Source organism: Castanea sativa, chromosome 11, assembly GCF_040712315.1.
Source record: "Castanea sativa cultivar Marrone di Chiusa Pesio chromosome 11, ASM4071231v1".
In the NCBI taxonomy this organism is placed as follows: domain Eukaryota; kingdom Viridiplantae; phylum Streptophyta; class Magnoliopsida; order Fagales; family Fagaceae; genus Castanea; species Castanea sativa.
The window spans coordinates 67,237,741-67,249,915 of NC_134023.1; the positions used below are offsets into that span (position 1 = coordinate 67,237,741).

At 40.1% G+C, this 12,175-nt stretch overlaps 1 protein-coding gene and 1 long non-coding RNA gene across 2 annotated transcripts; one reads left to right on the forward strand and one right to left on the reverse strand.

Annotated features, from left to right (window-relative positions):
* The first annotated feature begins 283 nt into the window (after positions 1-283).
* LOC142617889 (uncharacterized) lies at positions 284-2,042 on the forward strand. Its single transcript, XR_012841086.1, has 2 exons — positions 284-1,306; positions 1,623-2,042. It is a non-coding gene; the product is annotated as an uncharacterized LOC142617889 (long non-coding RNA).
* Positions 2,043-8,229: 6,187 nt separating this feature from the next.
* LOC142616998 (uncharacterized) lies at positions 8,230-11,485 on the reverse strand. The gene is made up of 4 exons (XM_075789713.1): positions 11,235-11,485; positions 9,925-11,153; positions 9,451-9,855; positions 8,230-9,080 (listed from the first exon to the last, which is right to left on the reverse strand). Exons 1-4 carry the CDS (start codon positions 11,483-11,485, stop codon positions 8,230-8,232), a joined length of 2,736 nt encoding a protein of 911 aa, XP_075645828.1.
* Positions 11,486-12,175: the final 690 nt, after the last annotated feature.

Below are 12,175 nucleotides of genomic sequence, written 5' to 3' on the forward strand. Positions count from 1 at the left end.
AAGAAAAATTCATTAGTGAGAGAAAAAGATAATCAAAATCAACTTCCTCTTACGGCTACTTTATCTAAGCAGCATTTGGATAGCGCTAGATTTGTCTATGATAAGGATAATGTAGCAAAGCCTCAAGATAATGATAAGGCTCATCACGGAGATAAAGGCAAATTGCAACTAGATAGAGATAAAGGAAAATTGTAATTTGCTATGTAAACTATCCTTATGTGTTTGTACTTATCAGTTGTAACAAACCACTCTATAAATATTACATTAACTCCCTGAATCATTTATCAAGGGAGATTCATTTACTTTTTGTTTCTAAGCTATGTTATGGTATCAGAGCCTTATAAAGACTTACGTCTGTCATCATGGTCCATCACTCCTCTTCTTCCCTTTCCTCTTCTACCTCACTTTCAGCCACCCCTGGTACTCCAAATTTTAATCCTGCCAATTATCAATCCTTGGTGACTATTAAACTCACCAAAGATAATTACCTTCTCTGGCGTGCCCAAGTTACTCCTTATCTACGTGGTCAACAACTATTTGGCCATGTTGATGGCACCATTATTGCTCCCTCAAAATTCATTACTACATCAGCACCATCTTCCACTACTTCGGTGCGGATTGAGAATCCAGCTTATAGTTAATGGTTTCAAAAGGATCAAGTCATCCTTAGCATTCTAATGTCTTCTCTGTCTGAAGGCATTTTAAGTCAAGTCATCAACTGCACCACCTCTAAAGAGGTCTGGTCCAGATTAGAGAGAATGTTCTCATCCACATCCCCTGCACGAACTATGCATCTGCGCTCTCAATTGTCTTCCATCACAAAAGGCAACTCCTCTGTCACAGAGTATTTTCAAAGAGTCAAGACACTTGCTGATACTCTTGCTGCAATTAGACAGCCACTCCCAGCCTATGAGATAGCCTCATCCCTACTCAATGGTCTTGATTCTTCCTATGATCCACTCGTGGCCTCTATCTCAACTCACATGGATCCCCTGACTTTGGAAGACATTTATAGTCACCTACTTAGTTTTGAACAACGTCTTGAGTGACACATTACTAATGTGGAATCTACAATGGGCTCAGCCAACATGCCCACTCGCAATGACCATTCTCGCGGCCGTAATAATGGTCGCAACTCCAATTGGCAGCGTTCTCAACAACCTACTTCAAGTCGAGGCAGAAGCCGCGGTCGTGGTCGTGGCTGGCTCATCTTTCTCCTCTAACTCTCATCCAACTTGTCAATTATGTGGCAAAACCGGTCATATTGCGCCCAAATGCTTTCATCGCTTTGACACCTCCTACCAAGGTACGTCTCCTAATATGTCAACTTACTTTACAACTCCTCAAAATGCAGCTGATATGAATTGGTACCCCGACACCAGCTCTACAAATCACTTGACCAATGATCTTTAAAACCTCAATCTTCATGCTGAACCTTATAATGGTCATGATAACATTTTAGTCAAGATGGGACAGGTTTGCGTATCTCTAACATTGGTTCTTTTCATTTACACAATTTACTTCACGTCCCTGCCATTAAAAAGAACTTAATTTCGGTCAGTGAATTCACCCTTGATAATGATGTCTTTATTAAATTTCATGCTGGTTACTTTGTTGTGAAGGACGAGGCAACGGGGACCATCCTCCTCCACGGCAAGACTAGAGATGGGCTATATCCTTTTCCCTCTGCTAAACAACTTTCCAGATCTCTTCAAAGTTTCCTTTGCCAGCGTGTCCCTCTTAAAGTATGGCAATATAGTCTTGGCCATCCATCATACCGCACTGTTCAACGAATTCTGTCCAAGCACAACCTTCCAATCTCCACCAATAAGGCCCCTGCTTCTTGCATCGCTTGTCACCAAGGCAAAAGCCATCGACTTCCATTTAGTTCGTCTGAGTCCAAGTCTACTTTTCCCATAGAATTAATTTTTTCTGATGTATGGGGACCATCTCCAGTACTCTCAACTAGTGGAAATAAATATTATGTTTCTTTTGTTGATCATTATAGTCGTTATGCTTCGTTGTTTCCTATCTCAAATAAATCTGATGTGCTTTCCATTTTTTGTGCCTTTCAAAATATCGTTGAACGAATGTTTGATAGAAAAATAATAGTTGTCCAAACTAATTGGGGTGATGAGTTTCATTCTCTTCATAAATTCTTTGCCACAAAAGGTATCCAACATCGTTTGACTTGCCCCCACACGTCTCACCAAAATGGTATTGTTGAAAGGCAACATCGCATCATAGTTGAGACTGGTCTTTCCTTGTTATCTCACAGTTCTGTCCCTCTCAAACATTGGGATGATGCTTTTCTTATGGCTACTTATCTTCTCAATCGTCTTCCTACACAACCTTTAGGGTCTCTCTCCATTTGAACAGCTTTTTGGCAAAGCTCCTGATTACTACCTATTACACATTTTCGGCTGTGCTTGCTACCCGTTTCTTCAACCTTTTAACCGACATAAACTTGATTACCGCTCTAAACTCTGTGTATTTCTAGGCATCAGTAACCTTCATCGTGGCTATAAATGTCTTGACCCTACCAATGGCAGAATCTTCATCTCTCATCATGTAGTTTTTGATGAAACTATCTTTCCATTCTCCTCACAAAATTCGTCTCCTAGTCAGTCTCCCTCAAACACTGTTTCTTTTCCACTTCTTGTCCTTTTATCAAATCCTTCTCAACCTTCTTCCTCATCACCCCATCCATCCTTTACACCACCTATATCTCCCTCCACTTCTCCACCCTCTCAAATACCTCTATCTCATACTGATCCTTGCCCATCTTCAAGTCTGCCACAAGGGGATAGTTCATCGCTACCTCGCCACCATCAAATGACCACTCGTTCAAAAAACAACAGCTTCAAAACAAAGTAGTTTAATGATGGCACCACTCGGTATCCATTTCCAAAAGCCTTGCTCACTCATATTTCTTCCCTTGAGGAACCAAGTTGTTTTACGCAAGCCAATAAAGCTGCTGAATGGCGTCATGCTATGGATGCCGAGTTCTCTACCCTTATGAAAAATGGTACCTGGTCTCTTGTTCCTAGGTGGCCACACATGGATGTTGTTGGTTGCCACTAGGTTTATAAGATCAAAGAAAAGCTGGCGGTACCTTGGAACGTTACAAAGCTTGGCTTGTTGCCAAAGGATACCACCAACAACAAGGCATTGATTTTGCAGACACCTTTAGTCCCGTAATCAAGCCCACTACAATTCGATTGGTACTCAGCCATCCCATTTCTCAAGGTTGGAATGTTAGGTTCTAAGGATTTAGGATCTAAATGTATTAGAACTTCAATGTGTAATGTTCGCAAACCATGATCAAAACTTAGAGTCTAGAATTAGGTTGCTCAAAGTGTATTTATTTGTATGGTTGGAATCGAGTGTACTGCAGGATTTATTATCTAAATCTGCAAGGCTCGATCGATCGATCGAAAATTAGACTCGATCGATCGAAGGTCGTGCAGATTGTTTTTCTGTAGAATTTTCCAACTCAGCCCAAGCCCGTTTGATGTGTAAGGTTTTATATTTTGGCTTAAGAATAAAAGGAAAAATCCTAGCCACGTTTTAGAGTTGTTGTTTATGCTGTGTATGTGAATCTCTTATGAAATCTAGAGGTGTTTTCCTTCATATACACTTAGGGTTATCAAGATCGAGATTGATGTCGAAACCTTGGTGATTGATTCAGTTGCTGCATAAAGAACTTTCAAGAAATACGATTGGTGTACTTGTGGATGCTGTGGATCTGAGAAAGAAGTAGTCCGTGGACTCGGAGCTGTCACGTGGTTGTGGTAGTAAGTTTTCTACTCGAGGTAGCAATAAGATGTTAGTGGTCTAAGTCACTATTGTAAAACGTCAATTCTTTCATAATGGATCTTGTTTTACCTTGAGGATATCTAGGTTAAATCCTCCTCGGGTTTTTTACCAGTTTGGTTTTCTTAGATTATCATATCATGTGTTATTTACTTTTTTGCACTGCTATACATGATATGATTTGTTTGTGTTAACCTAGATCTGAATAATTTACCTAAGTTAATCTCTTGGCTAAATAACTAGGTTAAACAACTTGTGTTTTAAGGGGTCTAAAAACGTACATGGACCCTGCGGCAAATTGACATCCATAATGTGTTCTTGCATGGAAAGCTTTCAGAAGTTGTTTACATGAGCCAACCACAAGGCTACGTCCATCCACAGTACCTAAATCATGTGTGTTGACTCCATAAAGCATTGTATGGTCTCAAGCAAGTCCCTCGTGCTTGGTATTCTAGACTCAGTGAAAAGCTCATTACACTTGGCTTCAAACACTCCAACACAAACACTTCACTCTTCATTTTTGGATGTAATGCCATCACCATATTTATCCTTATATATGTCAACGACATCATCATCACTAGTTCATCCATCTCAGTCATCGATTCTGTTATTCAGTCTCTCAGCCATGAATTTACTGTCACAGACCTTAGGAAACTTAGCTACTTTCTCAGCGTTGAGCTATTGCCGCATAAAGCTGGTCTCTTTCTAATTCAGTGCCAATACATTCTAAACCTTCTCAACACACTAAAATGGCTGAGGCTAGGCCCATTTCTTCTCCAATTCCGTCCTCATTTTAATTGTCTTTTCTTACTGGTGTGGAATTCTCTGACCCAAAACTATTTCGCAGCATCGTTGGTGCCTTGCAATACCTATCTATCACAAGGCCTGATGTATCATTTGCAGCCAATAAAGTATGCCAATTCATGCATCGTCCCACTAATATTCACTGGAGTGTAGTGAAGCGTATACTTCGATACCTCAAAGACACCATCAACTATGGTCTTTATCTTCAACCCAGATCCTCCACTCAATTTTCGGTATACTCTGACGCTGATTGGGCTGGCTACCTAGATGATCGCAAGTCCACCAGCGGCTATTGCATCTACTTTGGTCACAATCTGATTTCATGGAACTCAAGAAAGCAACAAACTGTCACAAGGTCAAGTATTAAGGCAGAGTATCAGGCTGCTGCAAATGCTATTGCGGAAGTCATATGGCTTAAGTCGCTTTTCAATGAATTGGGCATTCAAGTCAAAATGCGTCCAGTGTTGTGGTGTGACAATGTGGGTGCTACTTACTTGGTTGCGAACCCTGTCTTTCATGCACGAACAAAGTGCGTTGAAATTGATTTTCATTTTGTCAGAGAACAAGTTCAAAATGGATTTCTACAAGTGCAATTTCTCTCAAGCAAGGATCAGATTGCAGACATTCTGACCAAACCTCTTGTCTCCACCAGGTTTCATACACTGCGTACCAAGCTCAACGTTTTGTTACTGCCATCTCACTTGCAGAGGGGATGATAAGGATAATGCAGCAAAGCCTCAAGATAATGATAAGGCTCATCACAGAGATAAAGGCAAATTGTAACTAAATAGAGATAAAGGAAAATTGTAATCTGCTATGTAAACTATCCCTTATGTGTTTGTACTTATCAGTTGTAACAAACTACTCTATAAATATTACATTAACTCCCTGAATCATTTATCATGGGAGATTCATTTACTTTTGGTTTCTAAGCTATTTTAATCTATAAGAAATACATTCAATGCCAAAATTGGGTTGACGAAGATCTACAAGGGGTAAATGGTGCTACCATTTTGTGCTAGCTACATACACTGGTTGTTAGGGTAAGAATGAACTCTGTCTTAACCTTTTTTTTTTTTTGGGAATTTAGCTTCTATGATTTGAAATTTTATGTTCATTAATTTCTTAGTCAACACAGTTATTTCTCGACATCTAGTGAACAGATTTCCAAGTTTGGTTTTCACTTCAACTAGAGAAAATCACTCCCATTTTCCTGTTATATAGTACCATCTTTAACAATTCAATCTTGTTTTTTATTTAATAGTTTTAATAATATTATGCTTATGGATTTAAAAATACGTGAATACGGTACTTTTTTTTGTTTTTCAAGCTCGTTATCTCTATATGTTTTTCTGTATCTCTTGCTTGCTTCCAAAATTGTTTATTTCTTTGTTGACAAACGAAGCTGCGTCCATGTGTACTTATGATAACAATCCACCACAGTAGGCATCTCAACTGTATTTGAATCCTAGCAGCACCAAATGGTTTTGTAGCCAACTTTTGAAGTATATACAAATTATACCCTTGAATCATCTTTTCTTGTGCCCCAACTTTTACTTTTGCTCTTGCTAGGACCATTTTCTAATGCTTCTACAATGCTATTTCATTCTCATTTATATACAACCTATCCTCTCTCAACAAATAAATAAATAAACAAGCTACCAAACTTTGAATATCTCCTAATTTGAGTCACTATCTTGAATTAAGTCAATTTCACTACAATTCTCATCAATCCCCCTATAATTCCTATCCATCCCCATTAGGAACCATCGGATTCCTAACATTTGGTATCAGAGCCGTCAATCTTGATATGGGTGAATATGATCGGCAAGAAATCTTAAAAATGATGAGTCAAAGAATTTCAAGGCTCTGTATGAATCTCACAATGCTATTTTAGAGAAGGTCAAGGCCTTGGATGAATCTAACATGGCTATGAAGGAAGAGCTCTCAAGATTGTAAGAGGGTCTCAAGAACATAACGGAAAAGGAGCTACAATCTCTTGATTTAATGAAACTCGAAGAACAAATCAAGTGAAAGGAATGTGGAAAGTGGCAGTTGAATTCAAGGACAACTAACCTCCAAGAACAGGGATAAAGAAGAACAGAGACAGAAAATAGAGAGAAGTAGCAGAGAAAAGAGTTATTCAATTAACAAAATTGTTCAATACATTTTACAACCCATTCCCAAGTCTTATACTATCAGCTACTCACTCAATGCTAGTTGTGAAACTACTTGTAACTGCCTTGACAGCTAGCTACCTATAACTGCCTTGACAACTAATCCTTCTAACTAACTCTTACATCATCCAACACACATCTGCCACATCACCCCCTTCATAAGCTGGGCACGCACACTACATCAGCAACACACACACTGGCCATCAACCCCACATTCACACATACACCTGGATTCCTAACAATGCCCTCCCCTTCAAAACACCTTGCCCACAAGGTGTGGAAACTTCTTCTACATATCAAACAAACTCTCCCATGTAGCATCATCCTTGCTTTCACCCTGCCAATGCACCAACACTTGAGTGATTAGTCTACTCCTCAACTGATGAGTTCTGGAATCCAGGACAGCCACGGGCTCAGGGGTAATGATCTGATCAATAGACATAGCAGGTAAGGCAGGTCTAGGAAGCACATGAGCACCCAATTTGGCCTTGAGATTAGAAACGTGGAACACAGGATGAATTTGTGACCCTTCAGGTAGAGCTAGCTTGTAAGAAACCTGACCCACCTTCTGCACAATTAGGAAAGGCCCATAAAAACGAGGGGAAAGTTTCCTAAACTGTCTAGACAGCACTGAGGATTGCTTGTATGGTTGCAGCCTAAGATAAACCCAATTCCCCACCTCAAAGGACCTATCCACCCTCTTTTTGTCAGCAAACCACTTCATTCTCTCTTGAGCCACATTCAAATTGTGTTTCAGCAGGGAGAAAAGTTGCTGCCTATCCTGCAAATAAAAATCAACAGTTGCAACCCTTGTCACACCTGGTACATACTCCACAACCTTAAGAGGAGGATAGCCATAAAGTGCCTCAAATGGAGTGAGTTTAATGGAAGTGTGGAAGTTAGTATTGAACCAAAACTCAACCAAAGGCAGCCAATCCACCCAAGTGTGAGGTTTGTCAGCAAAAAAGGCCCTCAAGTAGTGCTCTAGACTCTTGTTTACTACTTCAGTCTGCCCATCAGATTGTGGATGATAGGAAGAAGACATAGCCAAGTTAGTACCTTGTAGTTTCATTAACTCAGACCAAAATTTGGAAGTGAACACTGGGTCCCTATCACTCACAATTATAGAAGGCATACCATGTAACTTGAAGATATAATGCATGAACAAATGAGCAACCTTAGCAGCAGTGTAAGGGTGAGCCAATGGAATGAAATGCACATACTTGGTGAACCTGTCCACCACCACAAAAACCACTGACTTCAGTTGAGACTTAGGAAACCCTTCCACAAAATCCATGCTAATGTCAAGCCAAGGCCTAGTAGGAACAACCAAGGGCTGCAACAAACTAGCAGGTAAGCAAGTTTCACTCTTCAACCTTTGGCAAGCATCACATTCCTTCACAAACTGTTTTAAATCTCTCACCATACCAGCCTAATAAAAATCTTTCTTAAGCCTATGAAAAGACTTCAAATAGCCAGAATGACCCCCTAGAGGACTAGCATGTTCCTGTTGCAACACCTGAGCCTTTAAATCCTGAGCTGTACTACCCAAAAATGGCCTATCCTTGTAAAACAACAAGCCATTACAAAAAGTAAATCCAACTGGAATGTCACTGCCTGATTGAATAGCAAGAATCACTTTCTGAATTGCAGAATCAGAATTATAAGTCATCTTGAGATCATCCAACCAAGTGGGAGTAGGGAAAGAAATAATACAAAGGGTTCCCACATTAACACCCTTAACAGCCCCATCTTCAACAGCCTCCCTCCTTGAAAGGGCATCAGCCCCCAAGTTTTCTTTCCCATTTTTATATTCAACTAAGAATGCATAGCTAAGGAGCTTAGTAATCCATTTTTGCTGAGTAGAGGTCCCAATCTTTTGTTCAAGCAAGTATTTAAGGCTTTGATGGTCTGTTTTAATCACAAAGGATCTGCCAAGGAGATAAGGTCTCCATTTCTTCACAGCCACTACTAGAGCTAGCAATTCCTTCTCATAAGTTGAAAGAGCAAGGCTTTTACCCTTTAATGCTTGGCTGTGGTAAGCAATTGGCCTTTGGTTCTGCATTGGGACGGCTCCAACACCTATACCAGATGCATCACACTCCACCACAAAGGATTTAGAGAAGTCAGGCAAAGCCAAAACAAGAGGATTGGACATTGTGTCCTTAAGAAGTTGGAAAGCATGAGAAGCTTCAGAGTTCCAAATAAAAGAATCCTTCCTCAACAGGGCTGTTAGAGGGACAGCAATCTGTCCGTACCCTTTGACAAACTTCCTATAGTAGCCTATCAAACCCAAAAATCCCCTTAAGGCCTTAACATCTTTGGGAATAGGCCACTGCTACATAGCAGCAATCTTCCTTGAGTCTGTTCTAACTCCATCACCAGAAATGACGTGTCCTAAATACTCCACCTCCTTACAAGCAAACACACACTTTGATTGTTTAGCATACAATTGATGTTTCACCAAAACTTCCAACACCAATTTAAGATGATGCACATGATCACTCAAATTCTTGCTATAAACAAGGATGTCATACAAAAAAAACCAAAACAAATCTCCTTAGGTAAGGCTTGAAAATGGAATTCATGAGAGATTGGAGGGTGGATGGTGCATTGATTAAGCCAAATGGCATTACTAAGAACTCATAGTGACCTTCATAAGTCCTAAAGGCAGTCTTGGAAATATCCTCCTCCCTCATTCTAATTTGGTGGTACCCAGACCTTAAATCCAATTTAGAAAAAACTGCTGCACCAAACAACTCATCCAACAGCTCATCTATAACAGGTATAAGGTATTTATCCTTAATAGTTTCTTGATTTAAAGCCCTATAATCAATACACATTCGCCATGAACCATCAGCCTTTCTAACTAAAAGGACTGGTGAAGCAAAAGGGCTGCTACTATTTCTAATCAAACCAGTAGATAGTAATTCTTGCCCAATCTTCTCAATTTCATTTTTTTGATAATAAGGGTACCTGTAAGGCCTCTGGCAGATAGCTTGAGCTCCCTCCTTCAAATTGATTTGGTGTTCATGGTCCCTTAAGGGAGGCAACCCCACTGGTGTAGCAAAAACTGACTTGAACTCATCCAACAAAGCAACCACTTCTTCAGGTAGTTGTTATGTACCTTCTGCAGCTAACACTTGAGGCTGGAAGGAAATGTGTAAAACCAACCATTTCTTCACTGATTGCTTCAAAAAAGTATCCCTATCTTGTAATTGAGATCTTGTCCCTCTCAACCCTTGTAGCGGAACCTGCTTGTGCATGTAATCAAAACTCATTGTAAGCAGCTTGAAATCCCAGTGAATTACTCCTAAAGTACCAAAACATTGAGTCCCTAAAACCAAATCACAACCCCCTATTGGCAACACATGCAAATGTACCAAGAATTTATTCCCTTGTAACCAAATAGGCACTTCCTTACAAACACCTTGAGTCTTGATCACATCACCATTGGCAACCTTAACTTCCAAAACTTGAGAAGTATCAACATTAATGTGCAAATGTGACACCAAGGCTGCATCAATGAAATTGTGGGTACTTCCAGAATCAATGAGAATGACAAAGGACTTATGTTTAATCCTCCCCATGACTCTCATAGTACCTGAAGTAGGAGTGCCACTCAATGCATACAAAGTAATCTCAGCACCTTCTTGGACCTGCCCAGTCTGATCTACAACACCATTCTCCTCCAATTCAGTGATATGCACTCCTGAGTTAAGGTGTTCATGAGCTAATTCCACATAATCCAAAAGAAGTAACATTGCACTCTTGCATTTGTGGCCCGGACCCCATTTCTCATCACAATTATAGCACAAACATTTCTTCTTTCTCTCTTCCATTTGAGCAGGAGAAATCCTTTTAATTGGCAGCCTAGCTTTGGACTCCAAAAGAGAAGTACTTTTAGGTGGGGCGCCCAAAAGAGAAGGCTTCCCCTGATCCAACTTAGCACTTTTCTTACAACTCCAATTATATTCTTCCTGTATTTTTGCCAAACCAAACGCCTCATTCAATGTTTTTGGGTTGAGCATCCTCACTGGCAACTTTATTTCATCTCTTAGTCCATTAAGGTAGTAACTCAATTTATGAGAAGCAGATAAGCCTTTGATCCTGTTGTACAAAACCTCAAATTGAGTCTTGTACAAGGCCACTGAAGCAGTCTGCCTTAGCCTAGTAAGGGTCTCCATAGGATCGTCGTAGGCTGTTGCGCCAAATCTGGTGTGCAAGGCTTGAATCAATGACTCACAATCAACGAAAAGACCAGCTTCTTCACTATCTTGAAACCATACTAAAGCCTCACCCTCCATGTGAAATGAAGCAAGCATCAACTTCTCTGCCATTGGAGTGTTGTAATACCTGAAATATTGATTGGCTTTGTAAAACCAACTAGCAGGATCTTCCCTAGAAAACCTTGGAAATTCCAACTTCACAGGTTACGACAAAGCAAAAGATGAAGAATTGGCATGTCTAGTTCCACCATTTGTTGGAGATGGAGGCAATGCTTCTTGATCAGAACCACCACGCCTCTGTACCAAAATTGCCAATTGCTGATTCATCTCATTCATAGTTCGTGTGTGCACTTCTTGAACTGTTCGTATTTCTTGAATCTCCTTCACATAATGATCTGATGCAGTCTTGAGAGAAGCAATGGCTTCTTGAGTAGCAGCGCTTGATCGTGTTTCTGCCATAGCCGAGGAAAGCCAAGCTCTGATACCAAATGAAAGGAATGTGGAAAGTGGTAGTTGAATTCGAGGACAACTAACCTCCAAGAATAGGGATAAAGAAGAACAGAGACGGAAAATAGAGAGAAGTAGTAGAGAAAAGAGTTATTCAATTAACAAAACTGTTCAATACATTTTACAACCCATTCCCAAGTCTTATACTATCAGCTACTAACTCAATGGTAGTTGTATAACTACTTGTAACTGCCTTGACAGCTAGCTACCTATAACTGCCTTGACAGTTAATCCTTCTGACTAACTCTTACATCATCCAACACACATCTGCCACATCACCCCCTTCATCAGCTGGGCACGCACACTACATCAGCAACACACACACTGGCCATTAGCCCCACATGCACACATACACCTGGATTCCTAACATCAAGTTCCAATAATCTAAAAACTATTGTTGCAAGCCGAGATGTTGATTTTTGTGTCAAGGTGGATGATGATATACATGTGCATGCTGCCCTTGAAGTTCAATCGAAAGAACCAACAAAGAAGGTGATGATGATCTTCCAAGAACCAATTCTTGATGCACCAATGAAGGCTTTCATTCAAGAGTCTATGATTCAAGAATCGGCAATCCAAGTGTCGGTGATCCAAGAATCCAAGATACAAGCGCCAATAATTTTAATGGTTCTAGAATTAAAT